Raw genomic sequence first — 25,552 nt, forward strand, 5'->3', positions numbered from 1 at the left:
GCGGCCCTTTCAAAGCGCCCAACGGTCCCGGGGGGGCGGAGCGGCGGCGGGCGCGGAGCGGCGGCCCGGGCGGGGAGCGGCGTGTGTCCCGGCCCGGCCCCGCCCCGCCCCGCCCCGCCGGATACCCCGGGATGCCCCGCTTGGCACCGCGCGGCCGTCGCAAGCCGAGCCTGAGGGCTGCGGCGCGGAGAGCCCGTTGATCCGCCTGCTTTGGCGCTGATGGACACCGGCTCCTAATCCTCCCGAGGAAACTGGCTGCCCGTGGCTTGGATAGATGTACTTTGCATTGGGTGGAAAACTGGCAGGATGACGGGCCCAGAGAGCGGTGGGAAATGGAATGAAATGCAGTTGTCTGCCAGTTCCCCTGGGCTCAGTGTTGGGGCCCAGCAAAGTTGGGCAGGTGTAGATCTGCTGAGGGCCTTTTGACTGCCCCAGGAATGGTATGAGTTTATGGGTTTTATGTAACTGCACTCCTTAGGGAAAAACATTAAATCACTTATTCTTGATGTTTATATTGAAGCCAAGGTATTAAGTAACACTTCAGCATGGTGTCAATTTTTCCAGGTAAACACATGATCTGATGTGTGGAGTGATTAAATGCCATTTACAATTAAAGAACCCAAATATGACCCAAAAACCTTTTTAGAGAGGATGGGTATTTCTCATCACACACAAGCCTTACCTGGAGAGCTGCGGTATAGATTTTTTTCAGCTATTAAATGAGTCTGTAATTATAATGAGGAAATCTGAGGACTATGTCCAGCTTCTTTCCACTTTTGTCTGCATTCGTGATAGGATTTGCAGAAGAAATGTATTTTGTTTTACAGCAGAGGTGATCTGTTGTCAGTATTGTAAGTCATTGTGTTTCCAGTCATGAAAATAACAAAGCTGTAGCTTTTGTGCAGTGGTAATGGACTAAGGTGGACTTAGAGTAGTGAATACTTCATTATTTTGAATAAATTTGTATGCATTGCAGTTTGAGATACAAGATCACTCTCTCAGCAACTTGCTCTTGTTACCTTCTTTCTCACCAGCAGAGGTCTTGCTAACATACCAGTTTCAAAATGGAACAGGGTAAGTCTGTTATTGCTGACAGCACGTTTTAATGACTGGTTATGTCTGTGTGTTCCCCTAGATGTGATTTCCCTGCTGTACCTGACCAGGGGGATGGATGGGATTGCATTAGAAACTGGAAGTTCAGAAACATTTGGAGAGTCAGTAATGAATGGTGATGAGCCATCAGCAGATGGCTCTACTAGCATCATGAAAACTGAGAGCTCAGTGTGTTATGCTGAGCCTGTTCCAGCAGGGCATGTAAGGAGCACATTGAAGACAATGAGTTTTCATATACCTACAACTAAGCATGCTGAACCTTAATGGGGTTGACTTCTGTTAAATCAATACAGATGTAATTAGCAGCCAAGCATCTCAGGTTTTATGTACAATACACCTTAAGAACAACAGCATTTAGCCTTAGTGGCAATGCCAGTGAGGAATGGGCTATGCTGAATAGCAGGACGTTATTACATTCTACTAAACATTACATTTAATATATGTTGGAGAAATGAACAAAAGAATAAAAGGTGATGCTGTAGATTAGAAGAAAGCTATTGTGCAACATCATAAAGCTGACTGTAAAACACAGATTTTTTGCCACAAAGTGTTTTAAGGACAAAAACGGAAAAGCCTTTAATACCTTTCACAATTATCTCGTAGGTGCTTTTGTTAAATCAATCTAGAAAATACAGGAAATTATTAAATAATGCTAAAATAACATTTGAGGTGATTACCCATCAGGCGTCTTCTCGCCCTCTAATCAGCTCTCGACACTCTGAAGAGCAGGTTAAGAAAACTCCTGTCAGCAGGAAGATCTCTTATGCCTTTGTTACGTGATTTATCATGCAGGTTTTGGAATCTATACAAGTCTTTCATGTAAATCACAGGTTTGCTCATGTTTCATTTAACTAAACACAGCTGTCTAAACATGGGACTGAACTTGTGAGCTAGCTTTTCTGACAGTCTTTGGAGAAACAACTTCAATCCAGAGCAATTTAGTACCATGAAACAAACTACTTTTAAATGTAAAACAAAGCTAGAATTAAAATGCCACTTCATTTGAGCTCCAGTAAAGGAGGTATTTTAGTTGTTCCCATTAGGAGACAAAACCTCAAATGGTTTCATTTGGGACTGGCATTGTATTGTTTGCAAAAGTGTGTTTTGTGAGGGTAAGATATAAACTGTTTTATCTCTGCCTTTAGGTGCAACATGGATTAATACAACTGATTTCTGATTTTAAAAGAGATAAGCAAATAAGAAGGAGAGAAAACCTCCTGTCCAACAGACACAATTGTCGTGAACTCAAGCCTTGTGCAGGGGAATGAAACTCATTTGAAGTAGCTGGTATGGAATAATCCAAGTACACTGTATTACTGAAGCTTAGAAATAACTTCTGGTGGAAGGAACAATAATGACTGACAAAACAAAGCTATCTACCCAGTTAAGCAACCATGACACCTTTAAACAGTTCTCACTCCAAATATCAAATCCTGGACACAACACTGTCTGCTGGCTTAGATGAGATCTGACATTAATGAACATTCATTGCAAACAATTAAATTTTGCCTCATGCCCTCACCCTTTCCAACTGCCAACACAGGCACAAAGGGCACATTTCTTGATTCTTACTCCTGAGTGGCACAGGCACACTGTGCTATCAAACCTCACAGCAATCCATTTGATACGCAGCAGCAGTATCAAATGTACCTGAGACAAGGGAAGGGGACTGAGCTGGCAGGCAGGATGAACCCCACGCCTGAAAGCCACCTCTTGGAGCATCACTGACTGCAAGCTGGCTCTTTGCTCTAGTCCCACTGCCCTCATCCCACAGGGTATTTGTGTAAAGAGAAAGGCAGAAGCACAGCAGTTCCCTTGTGAAGCTCATTAGCAGCACCCAGAGTCCATGCCAGCACCAGCTGTCACCCATCCCAGCACTCCAGCGGGGCTGAACTCTCACAGTCACCTCAACATCTTTATCTGCTGCAAGGAAATACATTCACTTTGTCTCTCTAGGCAGATGTAGATGTCTCTCTAGGGAGACTGATTGGATTTGGAGAACAGTAACAAAGCTTTCTATGATTTCTACAATAGCTTATGCCAATATAACAATTTTACAAGCACAGAACTAGTTTTGATTTTCAGAGTATTTTTTATTACTGAGTTGTACATTTTCAACATTAGGGAACAATACATAATGTACAGTACAGAGCTGGCCGTGTTCCGAGGTTTTGAAGTCATGTGTCAAGGTTCAGGCTGCAGAATTCACCATTCCTAAAAAGAAAGCAGGCACATACAATGCTCTCTCGCTGTATTAGTGCAGTCTTGGTTGGCAGATGTAACATTAGGAGCACCACCTGCCATGTACCAGAGGCTTTCTAACAGGGATCCTTAACGTTCTGCCCTTCTGCCCCTACAGCATTTATTCACATCAAAGTGGCATCACTAAAAAAAGCACAGTTAAAGCAGTTCAGTCTCTGGTTTTCAAAGTCATTGAAAGGGTACAGCTAGAGAAGCACCTCAACCAATGGGATACCAATCTGATACACAGTTTGCATAGTTATCATTATGTCAGGATAAACTTGGGTCTCTGGATTTCTTTTTTTCTTCCCATTCTTTCAACTTTTGCTTTAGGCTAAACAATTATTCTGAATCCTCTCTGTTCACTGTTTAGGCCACCTGGTCACTCCAGACACCTTTCCATTTCTTTGGTTACTTTATTTTCCTTCAGCATCTCTCAACTTTCTTCTCGTTCCTCCTTCAGTGATACACTCTTCCAGACATCCACTCCCTCCCCTGTGGCTACTCCTTTTTCTACAGCTCTTCCTTCCTCTTCAGTCACTTCCACTCTCATCTATTTAATTAACATCTCTGGGCTCTCATCTTCTACCATTCTGATTTTCTCTTGATAAAGAGAAAATGCCACAGTCTTCTTGTATCCAGTTGCAATTTGCAATACCACTTGTCATCCTTTAAAAGCATTCACCTCTAAGGGCCTCGTTCTTCCCCTCTTTACATGTGGATGTAACCCCAATAATTCCAATGTTTTTTACATGCAGAGTGACAGATGAAAATACAGCCTACTGCCTTAAATCACAGATGGAAAGAAATGAGTGCTAATAAAAGGAAACAATGACAAATTTCAGTCTCAATGTACCAGTGCACGTTCCCCCCCTTGGTCTGTAGCTAAACATCATTACAGTGTCAACTTACTGTCACACTTTTCTGTTACAATAACATTAAACAAGTTGGATCACATTTGCTTATTTCATCTATTGATATGGCTGTTCTAAATTCCAGCTGTTCTTTGCCAAGTTCTTGTCAACTAGTGCCTAGCATGAGGAGAAGTCTGCCTCCTACCTGTTGACACCAAAATGGGAGAGGGAAAAGTTTCCCATGCGTCCCACGTAATGCAGAGGGTGCTGAGATAAGCACACTTTAAGAAAATACTATAGGGCAGCCTGGATCACACATTGCTTCTAGCACAAGCAGTTTTGCAAGCAAGTGTTGTACACCTGCTGAGTGCATAATGAAAGCTGTTCTTTCTTCACAGTCTCTCAGACTATGTGAAGTCAGAAGCTGTATTTCTGATTATCTGCAAATCATATTTTGCCCGTAACGGTAGCTTTCATCACTTTCTGTCACAGGTTTGGGTTTGTTTGGTTTTGGATTTGGGTTTTTTTGGTGAAAGCTGAACAGAACAAGCCCAGTGTTCAGTAGCATAGGGAGCCAAGCCGTGTTTTGCTCATTTGCCCCAGTCCCAGCATTGGCAACAGGTAGGAACATGACTACAGACAGACAGAGGCCTCTTGTTTTCACACAGGCCTGCCCGAGCACAGTACAGATGCTAAGTTTGCACACAAGCTGATTACTTGCACACATTACTTGCACACATTAAGAACACTTTAAGTATCAACTGCCCATATTTTTATGCTTATTTTTTTGTACATTAAAACATTTCAAAGGAAAACACTTCATAAAAAACCAGTCTGCATTTTGGGATAAGTGAGTGCTCGTGAAAAGTGCCAGGTGAGTAACTTTGGCAAGTGCAGCCTTCCCCGGAGCCAGAGGACACAGCAACAGCGGTGGCGTCTCGGCTCTGCCCTCAGCAGCAGGGGTGCCGGCCTGAGGGAGCGGGGAAGGGCGATAAGCCCCGAGGTTGATTCTCTGCTGCTAGTTCTGGAGCTGTGGCTGCAGTGGGAGCAGCTCACAGTCACAGCACAGCTGCTGACACCAAACCTGGCCTGACACCCCACGAAACAGCCACCAGTTTCAACAACGTGATTTCTCCCCTTCATAGTCGACTTTGAATCATCATCCTTGAGGTAGACGACCAGATATTCCAACACACTTTCCCTGCACCTTTCAGGATCAAGTATTTCAAGTAAAAAAAAATCTGTTTTCAAACACTGTAGCTAGGGATTTCACTTTTGCCTACAGCATCATCCATCCTCTATCATGTCTGGAATGAGTTCTTTTGTATTACATTTGATGCTTTACATTTTCAAAGCATATCCAAAAATCAGTTAAATGAGGATTGCTTTAAACCATACAATTTCATCATAGTATATGATTATATATAGGGTATATATATATATATATATATTATATCTATATAATTTTATGGCTGAGTCACAAGCCCCTGAGAACAGAGTTTATGCAGAAACACTGGCACCAATAACACTGGTGGATGCAGCTTTATTTAGATGTAATTAGCATAGGAAGCACCTGAAATTATTTCTATTTTCTGTTTATAATAGATTAATTCTTTGGATATTTTCAGAACTATATTAAGAATACATTTGTTAATCTTAACATCCATTTTGGAAAGATTGTATTTACACACAAATACATGAAGACTCGATGCTGAAGGAGCAAGAAGGGAAGAAAAGAAGGTGCCTGATCCCATGCCCTTATCTACAGGGGTAGTGCCTTTCAATCAACTCATCCGAATGTGGGTCCCATGGCTGAACAGAAGGTAGGGGTTCAGGCCCAGAGGGCTTTCTGCATACAGGATTCTGACAAACTATTATTTAAACTATTTTTACAAATACATTCTACAGTAAGTGTGTCTTCGGGCTCTGGCATCCAGCCCTGAGAGAAGCATGGCCTTTCCCCTGCATTTTGTAAAACCTACCAGATGGGGCACACGTTTGGAAGTGGCTGCTTGTACAGCCTGCAGTGAAAGGCACCTGTCTGCTCAGCACAGGATAGGCCCCTCCAGTGGCCCTGGCCCCCTTGGGCCACATCACCCAAAGCCGCTTTCCCACCGACTGCAAGACTCAGACAAGTGAGTCTTGGTGAAACGGGAACAGCTTAAAATACAAAACCCAACGTATAATAAAGTCAATTCCAATTTGTCACCCAACTCGTTTGTGTTTTTATATCTACTGATGTTACTGTCCAAACAAGAGAACAACATGACATCTGTGATAATGGAACTGCACGCTTTTCAGAGTACAGGAGCTTCCTATATTGGCTACATTCTTCATTAAAGTTGTTACCTCTTAATACTGTAAATACAATCTCGGTTTGCAACATATTTTAGAAGACAAGCTAAACACATTTGCAACACTCTGACAGGAAAATGGAATTCTTTCCAAACTGAAAGAATATGATCTTTGCTAAGTTAATAATGACAATGTTTTTGTAGGTAAAAGGTGCAAATCTGTGTATTACCTCCAAGCATTTGACACTGTTACCTACAGGCAATTTCAAAGCATTCTTCATGTTGCTGTGATTTACCAGTTGAATAGGATGTTTTGACCAAGAGTCATAAAGTATATTTGACTGCTGCCTCCTGATTGTACAGATGCAAAGAACACCTTGAAAGAGAAAAAAAAAGGAGATAAAAGTGATGCTGTCAGTTTACATTTATGAGAATATTTCTACCCATACAGGAGATGTGAATGCCACGGTCCCAAATATATCACAATTCAATTTTAATCCCGTGAGAAACTTTTCAAAGTGAAACGTGTTTGGGAGATATATATTTTAGTATATTTTCCTATTTGGAAGGACAAAAGAGAACATTTAAAAATAATCTAAACAGTTTTGGGGCCCCAGTTTTCTCAATCTGTCAGTGGCACAAAGCAGGTTTCACAGAACATTTATCAACCTCATGTGCAAGACGTCATACTTGATTATCCAGACTCCTGTGCCTGCAAGATCTCAACCGTTGAGAGCAATTGTTTTGTTTTTGCCATGATGGCTGCTGTGAATTGCCTGTAAATGCAGTAGCAGAATTGCAGTAGCTCAGGAGAGGCAGTAATGGAGTTGGGCATCACCAGGGCTGGCTCACTAGTCCTCCCCACTCCACCTGTTGTGCCGGCTCTGTTGTAACTCCTGTTCCACCCAGCCTTAACTGCTATCAGAGCTGATAAATACAGACATTGCTAGCTGGCCAAACCAGGGTGGTGTGAAAGTGTGGGCTGTGCTGCAGTGAGTGCTCTGTGGGGTCAGTGACTGCATTTGCTTTGATGGGATAGTTACACTAAGCTAAAAAATAACCCATGTGAAAACCTTTCAGAAATTAAACGGTCTTGGTGTCAGAATCAACTCTTATTTTTGCTAAATCACCACACTGTAGGCATCTCTGTACCTTGTCATTTCTTTCACATAGAAATTTTAGCTTCTGTGCTTTCTTGTGCATGAACACTCCTTCCAGATTGCCTGTTTCCACAGAGCGGAGTTCAATGGCCTTCTCTCCCCAGCCCATCACCTGATTAGATTGAAGGTAAGCTAAAAAAAAAAAAAAGGGGGTGAAAAGGGAGAAAGAAAAGAAGATTTGCTACTATTTAACAGGTGAAAGACTGATTCTTGCCTCTTCTATGTCAATATGCATCTGAAACATTTCTCTGTGATAACTATATACTCTGAATCATTTATATTTGAAGTTTACACTAAAAGCCTTGGGAACAGTAACTAGATTTCAGTTTCTCCTCTCAGACTTATTTTGAACTCTAGACATAAATCTGAAGTGTACTACTATTATATATTTTAGAATCACAAATGTTGGAGGAAACCTCTGAAGGGCATCTCGTTTAACGCTCACCCCCAAAGCAGGTCCGAATGAGACACGGATACTCTGTTTTGATGGGTATTTCCCAGCCTCTCTGAGCCCCTGCTGCCATGTGTCACTACTTTCAAGGTAAAGATTTCTTCTTAATACATAATTAGAATTTTTCTCAGTGCAACTTGTGCCCATTTTGCCTATCACCCTTTCACTGTCCACATCCAAAGAAAAGTCTTGACCTTCCTCTCTATACCCTCCCATAGGAAGTTGGGTTTGTATTTGGTATGGAGTTCAGCTTGGTCTGAAACCTAAATACTTGGTATCTTTCACTATTGTCTTACTAGTTATGTGCAATATCTTCAAAACTGAAAACAAACAGCCCAGCACTGTGGAAGCTTATGAATAAATCTGGCAATCAGATGAGAAATCAAATAGTAACAGAGGAGTGAAACACCAAAGATTTAAATTAAGCACAGTTTCAATGGCAGTCCTCTGATTAGTGCAGGTACGGGCTTCCACGGTAAAAACATATCAGTTATTCTCTACTGATAGTCAATGTCCAGACATTGTTGTTGCTCAACTATTAACTGCTATTTCATTAGTCTGAGAAGTCTGGTACTCTGAAATGACAAAGGGAATGTGTGCAGGCTTTTAGCTTCAGTGCACAGTGCTTGCCTGCCCTACGTTACTGGCGTGAGCAACGTCTGCTCCTTACAACCTTTAATGTCGATTTAAATTTTTGGCTATAAATGAAGCTTTAAATACACATTGATGTAGGAAGCAACAGCCTGCAATCCTACTTTAGAAAGACAGCAGAAAACAAAGGCAACATGCCTGAGTGCCTATATCCTTCTAGCAGTTGTTGACTTAATATTAACTTGGAATCCTTGCTTTGTAATTCTTGTCAAAAGTGTATGAAGATTATACCTCCTTGGAAATATGTGTGGTTTGGCTACACTGGTGTAATTTTAGTTCCCTCAAAGCCTAAGAATTTCCCCTAAATCGTTTACTTTCGGTTATTCTTGTGCTCACTGAAGACTTCCCTGCCACTAGAGCTGACAGCAAGAAAATTCCCAGTGTCCTGGTCATGTGGAAAGAGGAAGAAAACATCCTGTTTGAAAAGCAAAACAGCAGTGAGCAACTGAGGATAAGGGGGAGAAGAGAAAAAGCAGAAGGCATCAAACACCCGAAATCAAGACATTTAAAATCTTTTCTTTATGCTTCAGTTCCTAAGCTGTGCATCAGGGCACAACTGCTGCAGGCTGTGAGGAAGACTGTCATTAACATTTCTGAATCACTGCAGCAGTGGCACCAGGGCAGCACCCCCACATCAAAACAGGCGGGCCCTGATCACATATGAAGGGAAGATAAAAATGATATAATACTGACACATTTGCTGTTTTTGATGACAACTGACACCACAGGAAGTTTTTCAGACTTCACACACTATGGTTCTCAGGGATGGGACAGCGAGGCTGCTGAGTGCACAGAAACAGCATGAAAGCATTCTGTTGGTACACTGCTCAGTAGAGGTCAGACAGGTCCAGCAACAAAAACCCAATGCACTTCTAAGTCTCCTTATCCCTTCCACTACATGAAATCTTCACTCAAGTGGTCCATGTGCTGTGTCCGTACCAGCTGTATCCACGCCCTTGGCTGATTTCAATGTCACAGCATTCTTGCGGTTCTGAGTAACAGCTTAATTTAAGTTCTGTTGCCATCTCTATGTCATCTGGGATAGAAAGCCCTAAGTCACTACTGCAATGTTCAGAGAAGACCTGATCTCCAAGCAGTATTACAACAGGAACAGAACAAAACAGAAACACCAAGTTCAGCCACTGATGCTCTGCTGCCTGACCAGTATACTGAGAACTGGTCAACTGACAATGGCAGATTTTGGCTGAAGTGGCATGAAACCTCATTCTTGCAGTAGGATCAAAAAGTTCTTTCTCATATTGCATCTGTGGAATAAGATGCCAACAAAAAGGTCCCATTACACCATTTGTCCAGTTATAAGGATTTACTTATATATGGGAATTAATTTGGAGGATAGGCTGTGAATTCAGAGGTCAGAACTGAGTCTTGATAACCTTCCCATGTGGGGGCACTTAACAAGTGTTTCATGTGAAATGAATTAAGAGGAGATTAGATACTCTAAGAATAAAGTTGTCTTAGTCTGGGAAAAAATCCTCCTATACCATGAGTGACTTAGGAATAGTTACTTTGAGCCCACTTTCCACCTCAACAAGCTTGAGATAAAAATGTCCTACGCTTCCAGCTGACAACATATAAGCATGTTTATATTACACACAGTGCAAAACTACTGGTTTCTAGCAACTCTAAACCTAGGCAGCCACTCTGGTCCTTTGGGCAGCAGCTCAGCAGAAAAGGCACATATTGACTCAGGCTGGGGTGCTGATAGTGCTTAATGTCCTGGAACAGTCATTCAGTGTTACTTGAAGATCCCCTGCTTTACCCAGATTACCCCATATCTTTAAAAGACCTATGGTTCTTGTTACACTGTTCACATCAGCATTCCTCCCTGGACATCCAAGAATACATGCCACAGCTAGTACAGCCAAGTGGGCTCAAAATCAGTGTGAAAGTATTAGCAATGCTCTAAACTTGGGGTGATACTTGGTATTTCCCATTTACACTGTGTTTCAACAGCAAGTTGAGTAGAATCCCTATTAAAGTTTCTGCTTCAACGCAAAATGGTTGAGGGAGACAGGAAAGGTGAAAGAAATTACTGAGCCATATTGGATCCATTAACTTGTATGAAGTGTCACAGACAAGAGCTAAGGATCTCAGTTTCATACCAGTAGCACTCTCACAGTCTGCATGAGACAAGGGCACTTGGTAGCACAGAACCCAGGTGCTGCTCCCATCTCACTTCCTTTCTTAACATTTCTTTTCTTTTTTAATCTCTTCCCCTTCAAAAATTCCCTTTCTGATCTCACATACTGATCTTGGCTCAGTGCCCTAAGCAGTTGTTCCCAATTCACTTCTGCATGACAGCAGAATCAGGCCAGCTTTTAGCAAAATATCATAACGTTGTGCTTTTTTGATTAGTGCTACAGAAACAAGGCAAGGAAAAGACCTTAATGCATCTCCTCTCTTCCATCTGTATCTCTGTACATCTGCATCACTTCTGACAGTTGTTTGTCTAACCTGACCTTAAAGACCTCTAGTGATGAAGACTCCAAAAAAACCTCCCCAGGCAAATTCCAGATAAACCAAGAAGTTCAAAATGAACAAAACTGAACATGAATTAAAAGAGTCTGTCTGACCCACTTCTGCATGCCCTGACACCAAACTCCATGTGACAGGTAAAACTTGTACCCTGCTACACGGGATCCCCTTTTGGAGACAGTTGTGCACAAGTGAAATTCAAGGCAAAAAGCTACTGAATTTTGCTTCTGTATACACGTTTGAGAAAGTTGCTTCAGGCAAGTAAGCAACTGGGCATGAAAATTAAAAGGAGAATATCCAGTGATGACTTTGTTGGCAGTAAAGGATACCAGCTAAAAGACACCCCACAAAACTGAGAGCACTTCTACAGAACCCTTCCTCGGCCCTTCAGTCAGCCCCAGTATGCTCACTCTTTGGTTGCCTACTCTTTGGGGAGAACATCTTTATTTTTAAACAAGCAGGAGCCAAACAAGTTGAGGATTGGGAATGGAAATAACCCATAGACATCCCATCAGTGTCCTGTGATGTAGCAAAGCTTGTTCTCACTGCAACCCAGCCTTGAGCTCTGTTGCCCATGCTTTAAAACTTACTGCCTCCAAAGTTAAGCAGTTTAGTGTAGGAAAACTGAGGAGAGAGTCAGTAACTTGTGCAACTCTGTTAACTACTCTTACTGCTATTTTTTATGTTACCTGGATAGAAGTGGTATTTTTCTTCCTCCAGTCACAGCTGTCAAGAACTGTTACTAAATGAGTCAAAAGGAAGAAGGGAAAAAAACCCCTAAGGCTGAATAAAGTCACAAATGGACAAATAATGAAACTGGCTGTGGAAGGCAGGTGGTTGTCCCCGTGTGTTTTGATTAGATCGCACTGGACTCACACATACATCTCCCTCACCACCCCAAGCAAGCTAGCAATACTTTTAGGCCATTTTTTCCCTCCCTAACATGTGTGGTTCTCTGCATCTCTACTCCAAAGCTTCTGAGCTGTTGCTCACTCCTTTGAAATTATTCCAGTAGAACTGATGATCCAACCTATAGAAGTATCTGGGGTGACAGTTTGCTTGTTTGAATGCTTTTGTTTCCTGGCACAGGAGATCTGACCAACAACAGGCATTCAGATATGAGCAGGCATTTTCTCTGCATGAGCTTAGCAACTGCTTCAAGAACTGGTGAGGATGTTGACAGAGCACTGAAGCAGTAACTCAACTGCTTTTTAGTAATGGTGACCCTCTCTCTACACAGCATCCTTTTTTTTTGGTAATGAGGACTTTTACTGGTTCCTCATTCTAACAATATCTAGTTGAGTGCCAGCCCTCTAAGACTACTGTAAAGAAGTCATTACTTACACAAAAGGGCAAAAGTTCTCCCCAAACTTATTAATTTGATGTTTCTTAAACCCTTTAAAATTCTTGTTTTATAGAAAGAAAGCATTACCACTATATTTGTATTTAACCCTATGTGTGAAATGTTTTTCAGACTAAACACAGAGATTTCTACAGTTTTAATTTCCCATGGGATTTGAGTTTCCTCTCTTCAATTTCTTAATAACAGTTTGGTCACAGGGGTCCCAACTTAAAGACTGGGAGAGTAAGCTGTATTTAGATTCTCTACCCTAAAGCCATAAATTATAATTCAGAGTGTTTATTTTTTTGTAGTGAAGATCTTCTCACCAACTACACAATTTTTCTTTCAAAATAATTGTTTAAAGAAATCACAAAATGAACAAAGTGTAACTAGACAGCATCCCGAGGCGAACACAAGACCTTTCTACCTCTGAAACACAAGAAAATGAATAGGAGCTAATGGGAAACCATTATTAAAATAGTAGTTGACAGAGCTGTTTGTTTAAATTTTGTATGTTGAGTTCTGGATTGGGTTAATGTGTTTTTAATGGAAGTGTAATTCAGAAGCCAAATTAATCTTGTACCACATCAAAGACTGACAATTTCTGTTCCAAAGAAAGCAATTTCTGAGATACCAGGAAGTGCTGCAGCAGCACACTACCTAGTGAAACGCACTGTCTAGTAACAGTGACTCCTTAGGATGTAGCATATAGTAAGAATAATACAACTAGAAAAGCCTACAATAGTTACAAATAACATCCACGGGTTAAAAAGTATTAAACATAAGATTAGGGTTAATCTCTGTCAGGACACTTATAGAAATGCAGCTGATTTTGCTTCCCAAGGCAGGAAAAATGATTTCAAACCAAAGAAAATACCTGAGGGAAAACAAAGGAATGTTTAAATATTTCCAACAACCATCTATCATATCTGCACACCAGGGGATGGGTCAGACATTACAGTTTGAAGAAGATGTTTAAGTAAACTTGCTACTTTTATTAAAGCCTAAGGAAGCACATCCCAGAACGACACAATGCTTGAAAGCCTCTGTCTCCTTCAGACAGCATTCGTCAGTGCAGCTGCCAGTTATGGTCAATATTTCCCATTAGAACTCTTCTTACCCTGGATGGGTAATTGATTATTGATTATTATGGTGTTTCTAACAATAATTCAGAGGGGATGTAAAATTTCAACACAGCAAAGACCACTGGATATTGCTATGAAAAATGGAGACTTGATGGGTTTTAATTGTGCCCTGTAGCTCTGCATGTGGGCTGAACAAGGAGACGGGGCTATTCAGGGAAGGGAACACGAACAGGTAGCTTATAACCTTATATCTGGTTTTTGAAAGTGAAGCTGTTCTGTTGCTGAATTTTATTGAAATAGTGCAAACAAACCGTAGGGCTCTGTGCTCAGAGGTGGGCTGCCTGCCCTCGGTACTGCTGAAAACCCTCTAAACGCGTCAAACCCGCTATTTACTCAGGGGTCTTATTCTACTGACTTTAATGGACTTTTCCTAAAACTACTCAGCTAGAAGTGAAAGGAGAAAGGTGAAAAAACATCCTCGATTTCTCACAGTGGCATCCAGTTTCCATGAAGCTAATAATATGCTCTTGTACAATCTCGGTGTCTTGGGCTTTTTTTGTTTGTTGGTATGTTTGTTTTAAGACACAGAAGAACAGGAGTGAGCCAGGAGAGAAATGAAAAGCAACAAATAATGAAAACAAAAATCTGCTTGTGTTGTTCTTGGTTTTCCTCACATTGTTTGCTTGAAGCCCTCCAGGGAAGGTGAAACAAACAGCTGTCCTGGCTACAACACAAGCAGAATCTCCTCCTACAGAGCCAACTGCAAACGTGGAAAGACTGAGAATCTATTAGAAATACCCCGGGCTGGCAGCACTGTGAATTTCAAGGGATAAAATTAAGGGACCATTTGACAGCAGTTACAGAGCTCCTCAGTAACTGACCTCTCTGTAGTTGGGAAGTTTTACATAAAACACTATGGTGCTATGAACAATCCAAGTAGGAAAAAAAGACCCTTCCCCCCCTCTAATTCATGTACTTCTCTCTGCAAACTAGTGCCAAGCTTCATCCTCAGTGAGGTTTGGCTGCATAGTCAAGGTATGATGCAAGAGACTGTGACCTTGTTGCAATCTGTTGACTCTTCACACATCTGGTTTGCCCAGAAGCTGCTTGTGTGCCACACAACCAGTTTCATACAGATTCAGACCTCATACAGGAGTCAGGCTTCGCGCAGCAAAAGCCTGTCTTTCACAAGGTGCTGTTTCTCGTACGTACCTACAGATGCTGGCATTTCTCCCCACTGTAAAACAGTCTCCTTTGTGAAATGCCCATATATATCAATGTAGATGCCTTCATCTTCATAGGTGAGTAAGAGCTCCATTCCGCTGGTGTTCGGGAGGATGATAATGGCATGTGGGCGAATAGTCCCCTGGATCTAGAATCACATTTTGCTAAGATTTATATCAGAAAATGGACTGCAATTTTAGTGACTACATCAATCTAACTAGCTTGGCAGAGCAATAAAAAGAACTAGCTCATGGCTCATGGAAAGTGAAAGAAATGCCTGTTTTCAGACAGGCTGTATAGTTAGCTAGCCTCTGAAACAGGCTTTCTCCCCTCCTCCCGCCGGTGAATACGACAGTAGGTTTGCAAACAAATCAACATTCGGTATTTCACTTTATCAGTATGAATTGGTTTCAAGAAGCCATGGAGCCACTGAGACACAATAATATTTACTTACTCACTCACAAAACACTTGCATTTTCTAAATAGAAGGAAGGTAAAAGAAATTTTAATTGACAGTTATTTCAGAAGCTGGAGGAAGGACAAAAGCTTCCACATTCCAGGAAATCAGTGCTTTCACTTTCCATGATACTTCCTTGTCCCCCCTCACCAGCTACAACCTGTAAATGTAACCCTTTAGGCAAGTTGAAAGTTACCTGGACCTTTCAAATACAAGCCACTCTCTGTCCTTCCTTTCCCACATCCTGCACTAAAACCAGCTCCCCATTTCAGTGCTGTTGGCACACATTTTCTGCAAGCCACAGGAACGGTGCACTTCACTCACACAAATTAGTTTAACAGCTGTTCAATGCACTAGAAGCTCTCCCAGAAGCCAACGTGTCCCCAGTGAAAAGACAGTCTAAGTGTACAACCACAAGGGTGAGGTTTTATGAAAGCAGTTTTTAAAGAAAAAAAGAGGGCAGCCTTAAGAAACAACAACAAAGCGTTTTCCTTGTTTAAAGCACTACTCCAAACAGGATGCTAAATAGTAAATGAAACCACTGCAATGAGTATTTCGATAGGAAGCACACGACTGGAGTTTCTGCACCATTTTCACACGCCAGCAACACACATCTTTCTTTTTTTCTTCAAGCACGTAACATTTATGCACACCATAAGGGCACAACGAACAGTAAAAGAAGCACTGAAGCTGTACTTGCCCAACTGAAAACACTCAGGCCAACCACTTGACTCCGTGCCTCCGCAACAACTATCCGTAACACTAGAACGGGGATCCAGAGCCGCAGAGCAATTTTAATGCGTTGCCTTGGTACTCGCATGAGGGATCGAAGCAGGTAAGAGATGAAGAAAGAGGTGGGGAACCAGGAAAAGAGGCTACCAGAAAGCAAGAGTATCTACAGTCAGCCTGTTAAAGTCTGGTCTGTTGCCACCACAAAGCTCCTCGAGAGGATTATCCAGTTCTAGCAGATGCTCTTTAAAATAATAAAATATCCAAAAAAAAAAAGACAGAACCACTGTAGCAGCAGATTTATTTCAGGTCTGAGACTCTAAAGGGAAAACATATTTTTAGTACATGCTAACTTCTGGCTGAAGAGCACACACCAACGGAGTCAGTCTTAAAGGTGCCCCACATCTTCAGGAGGGTCACCTGGGAAATCTCTCCTCAGGTACATAATTATATTTGCAGCCTGTTGGAAAACTAAAGCCTTTAAGAAGGTTCCCTTTTTTCCTTTGCCTTTCTTATCCTGGGCAATTATGCTAATGATCTTTTTGACAAGTCATTAGTCACCCTTGCTTAGCAACCAGCTTCCAGGGATGGTATGTAGGCACCATGCTTAGATTTAAAAACTGATATGAATTTTTCATAGTTGCGTAGTTAAAAAAGCTACTAATTGTCAGATTAAAGAAATATTTGTTTTGTTAGAGGGTTAAGTCCCTTAAAAATCCCAACAAAGAAATAAACAGTAGGAGTTCTTAGCAGGTGATTCAACAACATGTTCTGAACAGCTAGAAAAGTTACTTTTTAATTAGGAGAAGTTCATAAACTGAACAGCCATCCTCAGACATTGTGTCCACCAGAAACACAGGTCCAACAGTTTGGAAGCTGTCACCTGTCAGGGCAGCAAAGTCACCAAGTGGCTTGCAGGGGAGCTGTGGGTTTTCATGTGGGGCTGAGAGTGAAGAAAAAGAAGTTAAAAAGTAAAAGGGTTCTTAGGTGCAGGTTGCAACATGCAGATTTGGGCCGAGATGCTTTCAGACCTCCTGAGTGTAACTCTGGGATAGGAGGAGGCGATGGCATCTGGTGGAGCTGACTCTCTGCCCCTGTGGAGCTCTGTAAACTTCAGGGAGATTTTCAAGCATGCACATATGTTTCCTTGCCAGGAGCCTCCCATCATACTACAGCCATGGGAACCTGCTAAGTTTTCTGAACCTAAACTCCCAAGCTTCTCTGGCTTTTGGGACTCACAGCTTCAACAGCAACTATATAGAACAGCTAAAAAGTAAGCAAACAAAAAAGATTAAAACCATAGCACAGACTTCCTATTGGATAGCCCCATGCCAGTCGTTCACTTCTGCAGGGGAATTACTTTGCTGCTATCTGAGCTTAAGTAAGAATTTAATGATCTCCATCACCTCAACGAACAGATGCACAATGCAATACGTACACACCAACACAAAATCAACATCTTCATGTCAGCTCGTTGACTAATGAGAAAATCCTGAGGAAAATGTCAAAATTCTTTTGAATTTAAGGACTGATTTCATGGGCAACTGAATGGCAAGAAGATCAGCAAATTTATTTAGTCTGGGAGTGGGGTTTCTGCAAAGACGTGACTGAAAGGCAAATCCCATTTTGCACATAGAGCCTGGATGTGTAATCATGTGAAACAAATGCAACTTTGCTCCGTGGTGAAGAAACTGGGATTATTCATGGGTGCACATGTATACCTGGCTCCTCTAGCTACAGGTACTCATTGGTGCAAGGGTAATACGCTTGCAGGGGATTGAAATGAAGATACTTTGCAACAGTCTTTGTGATCCAGGCCAAATTTCATCTCAATTCAGTGATAATTTAATCAGCTTGTTAGTGAGATTGAAAAGCACAGTGCCAGATTGTAAAAGTCACCTAAATTCATGTAGATATTATTGTGTCTTTGATTGCTTATGAAGTCCTACATTTCTAGCATAAATCAATTAAAAATAGTACTCTCCATACAACAGGCTTTCTGACTTTAAACCGTTAGATTAGATATTCCAAATGTGATAAAAACCTTTCAATAGAACTTCAGTGATATAAAATTATATCAAAAGTGATTTTCTATTAGCTGGCATACAATTATTATTCTTAGCCTGTCTTCTGAAATACAGCCCATCTCTTAACCAGATCAACATCAACATAGAGCCCAAAGAACAGAGGCACTCGTGGAATCTTTTGGAGTATCTTACGTGTGTTGGAAGGTACAGGTCGTACACAGATCCAGAGTCCACATCAATAGCATGAAAGCCTACTAGTGAGCCATAGATGACTTTTAATCTTTGTCCATTTTCAACGGTCAGGTCAACTGACAGTGGTTTGTGATGAAGTGAGGTAAAGGACTGGAAAAAGAAATACACTATATAACACATTAAAGCTGCTGGTTTACAGATCTACATATATATCCACTTAAGAATTTTCAAAACTCAAAAGTGAGCTGATTTTTTAAAACAGTATGTTGCATTTCAGGAGCTGAGTATCCATCATGCACTGAGCTGCAAGGAGAGATGGATAATGCACTTGTGTCTCGAAAAAAAGGTCTAGATTCTAGAAACAGACCAGTCAGAAATTAGGCTGAGTATCATTCATGTTCAATTTCCTCCTCTTTTGAGGAAAATCAGCATGGACTCTGAACTCAAACATACATTTTGGCACAGCACTGAAACAAGTTAATCACATCTACCGGAGTCGTGGCTGTGGCACTTTTACACCTGCCATCTCCGATGGATGTCAAATGAGCTACGTTTTCGTTAAAAGAAATCTCGCTTTAACTAGAAATAAATGTTACACAAAGAAACAAAAAGCAAAAAGTAGATGAGAGACAGTGAGACGTCAGAACTGAAGTTTCACTTACCTTAAAAGCCATGAATTTGTGATAAGGCTTTGGGGCCCAAGCATAAACCTCCACTGAGTTTTTCAAAGCAATTACAAGGAATTTGATTCTCTCATATTTTACTGTAATACATGAAGAACAATTCCTTAGGTACCAGACAGAGACTTAAATCAAAGACCATCTCATCACATGAAATAATTGCAATGGACTACTTGTAGAGGTAGACATTATACAGCAAGGGAGACTAATAGATTCTGGACATCAGTGTTTAATATCACCAGTGACAATACCTTGACTGAAAACCTATAGTTCATTTACTCTCAGCAAAGCCAGATGGCTGTTAGCAACATTTATATATTGCTTTTCATGTATCTATTAACAACAAAAAAAGTTAAAATATCTTATTAGTCAGACAAAAAGGCCTTGACCCTGCACCTAAGCCCACCCACTTTAAATCTGGCACCAAGCCATCACTGCTGGTTGTGCATAAGCTGCTTCTGGAGGAGCGGTGATGTCGGTTGAGCAATTCTGTTACACCCTGCGGGATGAATTTTCATTTTGCTGTTCATGTGTGGGATCAAATCCCCATGTGCTCATGTGGGCGAAGGACTCCCGTGTTTCTGAGATGAGTAAGAACTCAAGAGATGAGCAGTTTCTGTAAGCTGATTAAGGTCATGTTGAGCCCATAGAGAAGAAATGAAAAATCATGCATGGAAAATTAAGGCTTCTTTGTATATTGTGTTTTTGCTCTGCCAGAGAGAAGCATTTGCTGTGGAAACAGAATACTAAGGTATCAGGTCCCAACACATTCACCCTTCATTTCATATTCAGCATCTGCTTGGCAGGGATCTCTAAAAGGTGCAAGTGTTACACTACTGAAGTTTAGCTTGTTTTTTGTGGGAGGATCAGCCCCTGCTGCTTACAGAAGGAGCAGTTCACACTGACCAAGCGTAGCAAGAGGCCTGAAGAGTGGATAAGGATGAACATCTGTCAAGAAAACTTTACATTGGTAGAGAAAGGAAAAGAAAAGCCAATCTCCACCAAACTGCAGAAGAGCACTTCCTTTTCTTTTTCTACCTGGACAAATGGCTGTAAAACCAAACATCAAGATACAAGAAGGTTCACCAAGAGAAAAACAACAGCAGCTGTTTTGTCAAAGGAGTAAGAGTTGTTTGTTTGTCATATGTAAACACAGCAGCTCCTACCAAATGTTTGCCTAATTTTAGGATAACTCTGCTCTTTTTTTATAAAAACAACAAAGCAAACCCCACACCAAACCCAAAGATGAACAGCTGAAGTGGAATATGTGGGTGCTTAACTGTAATCACAACGAAGTAACAAAATACCTCTGTTTCATATTCTTTCTCAGATGTAATACTTGCTACTTTTAAAGCCATGACAGAGAAAACCAAAAGCCACCCCAATCAAGCCAGGTATTTAAAAGAGCCAGCACCTCCCACCTCCTGTACTCCTCTATATCATTGCTCTCTGACTTTGAAAGAAGTGTCACTTTCATATGCCATCTTTCACCAAGGCAAAACTTGTGTTACACATCACACCCTCTTATGCAGTTAAATGACAGACACTATCACAATACCGATGTTCATCTTCAAGAATGAAATACCTGAAAGTCAAATATAAGCAAGATGCTTTTTCAGCTGCTTCAGTACCACTTCCATGTGTAAGTTTAAACAAAGGTCTATTTAGGTCTTTTATGATCTAGAAATGGGGATGAGCAGTAGCACATCCAATGTGTTCTACCTATGGGCACGCTACAGATATCATTTACTGGCACTTACTAGTCCAGTTTCTTAGCAGTTACTCAGGGCCAGGAGGGAGGCTGAATGGCATGGAGATGGAAAACATTGGTCTAATTAAAACCTTAAGTAACTACAGAACTTCTAAACCACTGACTGAGCAACAGACCAGAGCTGGCCCTCTCTTCTTCCAGCCATCACAGGGAATATCCATAACATCATCAGATAAACTGCTGCAAGAAGAGGTGCTACCTGGGATGACAGGGAGCAAAGCACCTGCCATATAGAACAAGGTGTGAAAGAACTCAAGAGATACTCAGCCCAATACAATCCTGAAACAGAGCTGGAGAAAAATGCTGGTGTCACAAGATGCAAAAGTATGGTCGAGCATCTCTCCAAGGAAAAAACTCCAAAGCCCTTACCAACTTTGTAGTGTACACAGGCTTCCAGGTCCCCCACGGACACCCAGCCTTGCCGCTTCTCCACCTCTGGGTCATTGCGCAGGATTTTATTTCTCAGCCATGACAAGTAATACACCCTCAACTTATTCTTCTTCCCTAGGATTTGCAAGAGAAAAAAAAGAAGACAGAATGCCTTAAGTCACTGAAGTACCAACTCTGCCACACTTAAAAAGAGCCAGAGTTTTGTGACCTTGTGCTGCACACAAAAGAAGAGCCCTTTGAGGCAGTGACAAGAAGGAGCTGGAACGTGAGCAAACCTATAGCATTTGGTACAGCAGAACTTATTTTGTTACTCAAGCTTCATGCATGATTTTCACACCTGACTAAAATTCATCTCTCGAGCCAAAGAACAGGTCTCTGTAGACCCATCTATTATTAGAAATAATCATGCTACCTGACATTTACTCTTTGATGTGAAGGAGGAAACACAGCTATGGCCCACAATGGCCACGCTGAATGACTCATTTAGTTCTAATTAACTGACAATCTTCATTACAAGTAGATCTTCTCCTTTGGATGCCTTTCCAGGTGAGAATTACTTTGTCATCTTCCATCTCAGTCAGGCTTCCTGTTGCTGCAGATCATAAGTACATACGATCAACAGCAGTCTGGGATCACGGGTTGGTCTGAAGAGGACTGTGTCATATAATCAGCTGGACCTGGTAGTGGGGGACAAACAGCTCCTGCCATCCCCTGCCACACTGAGTCTGGGCTGGAGACAAGGAGCTACCATTCTTTGCTGGACCTACATCTCTGACCTTGTCATGTACCTTATAAGCATCCCTTGGGGCCACTCTTGTCCATGGGGAAGAAGGGCCTCAGTACCTTCCAGGGCAGGGTCCAAGCTGTCTGTCAGCAGAGGCTGAAGACACTGCTCCATTTAACATTACTGATGCTTTCACAGTATAGATCACACTCGTGTTACTGTTCATACATCTTCTTGAACACAGAACGAGGTTATTTAATGAGGTTTTAATAGAACTGCACTTAGATGCCCACCCAGCAGAGTGACAAACTATAACTTGCTAAGAACCAGTTCATTTTAAGGATATGAAACACTTCGTACTTCCCACAAACCATTTTACACATTAACCAGGTAATGAAATATCCCAAAGCCTCTCTGAAACGAGAATGTACACGTGAAAAAATCACAAGAGCTTTCCTATTAACAAGAATAACTGTCCTGTGATTTTCTGTAAGAGGAAATTCCTCAACCTAGTTTATAACCCAATTCTTCTTTTTAATTGCTTCCATCCACAGTGCAGGTCAGATACTTTTAGACAAGGAACCAACCTGATATAGTAATTAGCACATTGAGTCCTTCCAGAACATCCATTTGCTGGAATCGTCTCCTTGTAATCAGTGAATAAACTCTTCCTTGCCCACTTCTGTCCAGCAGCCACAGTCCATTCTCTGTTCCCACCAGTAAATTTACTCCTGTTGATACAAGAAAAAAACCCCCTGCATAAATCACCTGATGATTCAGAGGCCAATGAGTGTTGCTTTGAGAACTAATTCTTATTTAGTCTCACCTCATGGTACCTGATAATTTCTCTGTTGCTCTGTGATGACCTCCCAGAAAAACAAATAGAAATAAAAAGACTTTACCCTAACAGTTTTCACCCAGCAGAACATTTATGTGTGCCCATGTAACCTGAAGGATGAGTAGTTCTGCTGAAGTCAGTGTTGATTTAAACAAAAAACGAAACCGCTTTTCAAACTCAAACTTCTTGGGTAAAGTTTTGAAGTGATTGTGAGCACCGCAGGAGTCCCAGTCCAGCACCACTCCACTGGCACACAGGCTCTGACTGAATGACCTCAGGGTCTCTACCAACTGAAAAAACAAATGATAAAAAAAAGAAACCATCTCTTTCTCCAAAACCAACACTCAAATCACGGGAGCACGGAACCTGTGAGAGCAAGGGCTGCTGGTACGAGGGACAGAGTGTGTGTCTGAAAGCGTCTGCGTTTTGCAAGAATACTTTCAAACACCAAATTAGTGAATCCATCTGAAATCCAGCTGCTCCCAAGGAAGTGATGGCTCCAGTGGGTTGCTGATATCAGAGGATGTCAAAAATTGTGTTTGGCTGGCTTAACAGCCAACTTTCCTAATCAGCAGGTTCTAAAGAAACGACATGAAGCATCCTGCTGTAATGAGCAACCTCCTCTATTGGCAATGCTCTGACAAGTACCTGCTGCTCTTCAGCCTCAATGCACATTTAATTACAGACCTTGCCACACAACTCTGTTCTTAATTTAAAATCTTGGGACTCCTACAGACCTACATTACACAAAATCTGTGGAGCCATAAACTGGAAATCTGTATTTCCTTTGGATTTGGTATTTCATCTACCTCGTTCATTTTACAATCCAGACTCAAAAAGAGAGCAGTAAAAGGTTGTGTGAGTCTCACAGCATATATCTGATCATCTGAAGTAGAAAACAATTGAAGAGCTTAGCTAGTGTGAGACTGGGACAACATCTATGGTTGTGGAAAACTGGTCTGGCTACACTCATCTTGGATTTATACCATGTGAAGCTGACCTGTAAAAAGGGTGATTCAAGTGAACACTGGCAGCAGGAACTAAGGAAGCCAAGCTTTTGGGAAGACTGATTCCTGACCTGCTTCAGATTCTTAGGACTACCTTACATGCATGACAGCAAAAGGCTTCAGGTCTGGATTATTTTCACTGTGTCAGGGCTTAGTGTGATCAGCTCACACGTAACTCAGGTGGGAGTCAGTATCATGAGCCACATAAGCTACTACAACACTGGCAACTCTTGGTGCTTCCAACAGGCACGGTTTCAATTTGATGCCTCATCCAAACATTTCCCCATTCTGATGCACAAAATCCTCTGACACTGTAGTCACCTGTTTCCATCTTCTACCAAGAAGGCAGTGCTGTGGGAGTGATGCAGGTATCTGCACGCTGCTCCACTCCAGGGCTTTCTGATGGGAGAGGTGCAATACAACCGTGAAATCTGCCTGGCATATACCGCCAGCCTCTCCTGCTGCTGCCTTCCCTCCCCGTATGTGCCCAAGTACTTCTGTGCTTACCCCACAAAGCAGCACAAAGGACCTCTGCGTTGAATTTCTTCTTGTACTTCCGAATTTCTGGGCTGTCGCTCTGTGGGCGGATATTCGTTGGGTTGACGTTGACAACAGAGCCCTTCCTCGCGTTTTCTCTCCTGACGGGCTCAGCTTTTGCGCTGGATGCTAGAATGAAAGACATATGCGATCATGAGCAACGCAGGTGTTTTGTCTACATCTCACATATGACCTGTTCAAGGCAGAATGAAAGAAATCCAAGAGAGGTACGAAAACACATTGGGAGCATTATGTAGCCAGGGAAAAAATCCCCCCATCTGGAAAGCTGCTCAGGCACTCCTGAGTGCGCACTGCGGTAACCCAGCAGCAGAGCAGAGCGAGCCACGTCTTGAAGAAAGACAGAAGCAGTACAGTGAAAACTCATAATGATGTGCAGTTCCAGTGTCTGGAGATATTACTGACAGTTTCCATTTCCAAGCAGTAGGCTCTCCCCACTCCCCAAAAATAAAACCCAGGAGTGACACGTTATGAGAAGGGTAAAGCATACTCACGAGAACTACAGGAAGGACCTACTGGACTGGTGGGAGGGGTGATTGGCAGAAGTCTAGGGTCTATGAATGAAGTAAATGACGTTGTAGATGATGTACTGCTCTTGGAAGGTGTGCTCTCTGTGCACGGGGTCTGCAGTGAAAGACAAGAGCTGCTTCAGGATGGTGATGTGAGGGGAGCAGACAATGAGACAACACACAGCACATTGGGACTACACAGCGCTCCTGAGGGTCAGAAGAAGTTGCAGGTGGCATACTCGGACGCAATGAACACTGTTAAAGCAGTAGGTACGCGGTACAAATCCAGTGACAGAAGAGGAGGACTGAGCAGGGAGTTGTGTGGGGATGCTTAGCCAGGCACTGCACCAGTCCCCAGAAGAAGAGCATGTTGCTCACTCCCTGCTGTCTTGTCTGCAACAGGGCGTTGCTTAAACCTCTTTGCAGCAAGAAGGATGCTATTGCCTCAAGTAAGGCAGTTGAGGATGTGGCCCCTAGTAGAGCTGTAATCTGCCTCCAGTGCCACATTTCTCCCCAGAGGACTCTTGTGCTCACAGAAGTGCTGGAGTTCCTCTGGGGCTGCTGAGACATGCTGTCCTGGCCCCTGTGCACTCCCACCAGACACTTGGAGGGAGGAAAGCCAGGGACAAGAGCAGAGGCAGGCGAGAGTGCTGCCTGCTGACAGGAGAGCTGAAGGAGCAGAGGGTACAAGCACTTCTTTAGCCTGTGTGAAAGGCAAGGAAAAAAGTAAGGAAATAAAAGGGAGCAGAAAGAGAGATTGAG

General features: G+C 42.1%; 1 protein-coding gene across 4 annotated transcripts in view; it reads right to left on the reverse strand.

Annotated features, from left to right (window-relative positions):
* Window positions 1–3,185: 3,185 nt before the first annotated feature.
* LOC104549922 (mitogen-activated protein kinase kinase kinase kinase 4) overlaps window positions 3,186–25,552 on the reverse strand; it is a 101,317-nt gene continuing 78,950 nt past the window's right edge. For 2 of the 4 annotated variants that reach the window (XM_062007009.1, XM_062007007.1), the window contains exons 23-31: window positions 24,776–24,905; window positions 24,234–24,392; window positions 22,469–22,612; window positions 21,137–21,271; window positions 18,979–19,079; window positions 18,317–18,466; window positions 14,900–15,059; window positions 7,655–7,794; window positions 3,186–6,878 (exon numbers count right to left, since the gene is read on the reverse strand). In XM_062007009.1, coding sequence (XP_061862993.1) covers window positions 6,795–6,878; window positions 7,655–7,794; window positions 14,900–15,059; window positions 18,317–18,466; window positions 18,979–19,079; window positions 21,137–21,271; window positions 22,469–22,612; window positions 24,234–24,392; window positions 24,776–24,905 — 1,203 coding nt within the window. In that variant the 3' untranslated portion in view covers window positions 3,186–6,794. The remainder of the gene's footprint in view (window positions 6,879–7,654; window positions 7,795–14,899; window positions 15,060–18,316; window positions 18,467–18,978; window positions 19,080–21,136; window positions 21,272–22,468; window positions 22,613–24,233; window positions 24,393–24,775; window positions 24,906–25,552) is intronic. The other 2 variants (XR_009819696.1, XM_062007010.1) reach the window with 2 other exon arrangements.

This window comes from Colius striatus, chromosome 13 (assembly GCF_028858725.1).
Source record: "Colius striatus isolate bColStr4 chromosome 13, bColStr4.1.hap1, whole genome shotgun sequence".
Lineage (NCBI taxonomy): Eukaryota > Metazoa > Chordata > Aves > Coliiformes > Coliidae > Colius > Colius striatus.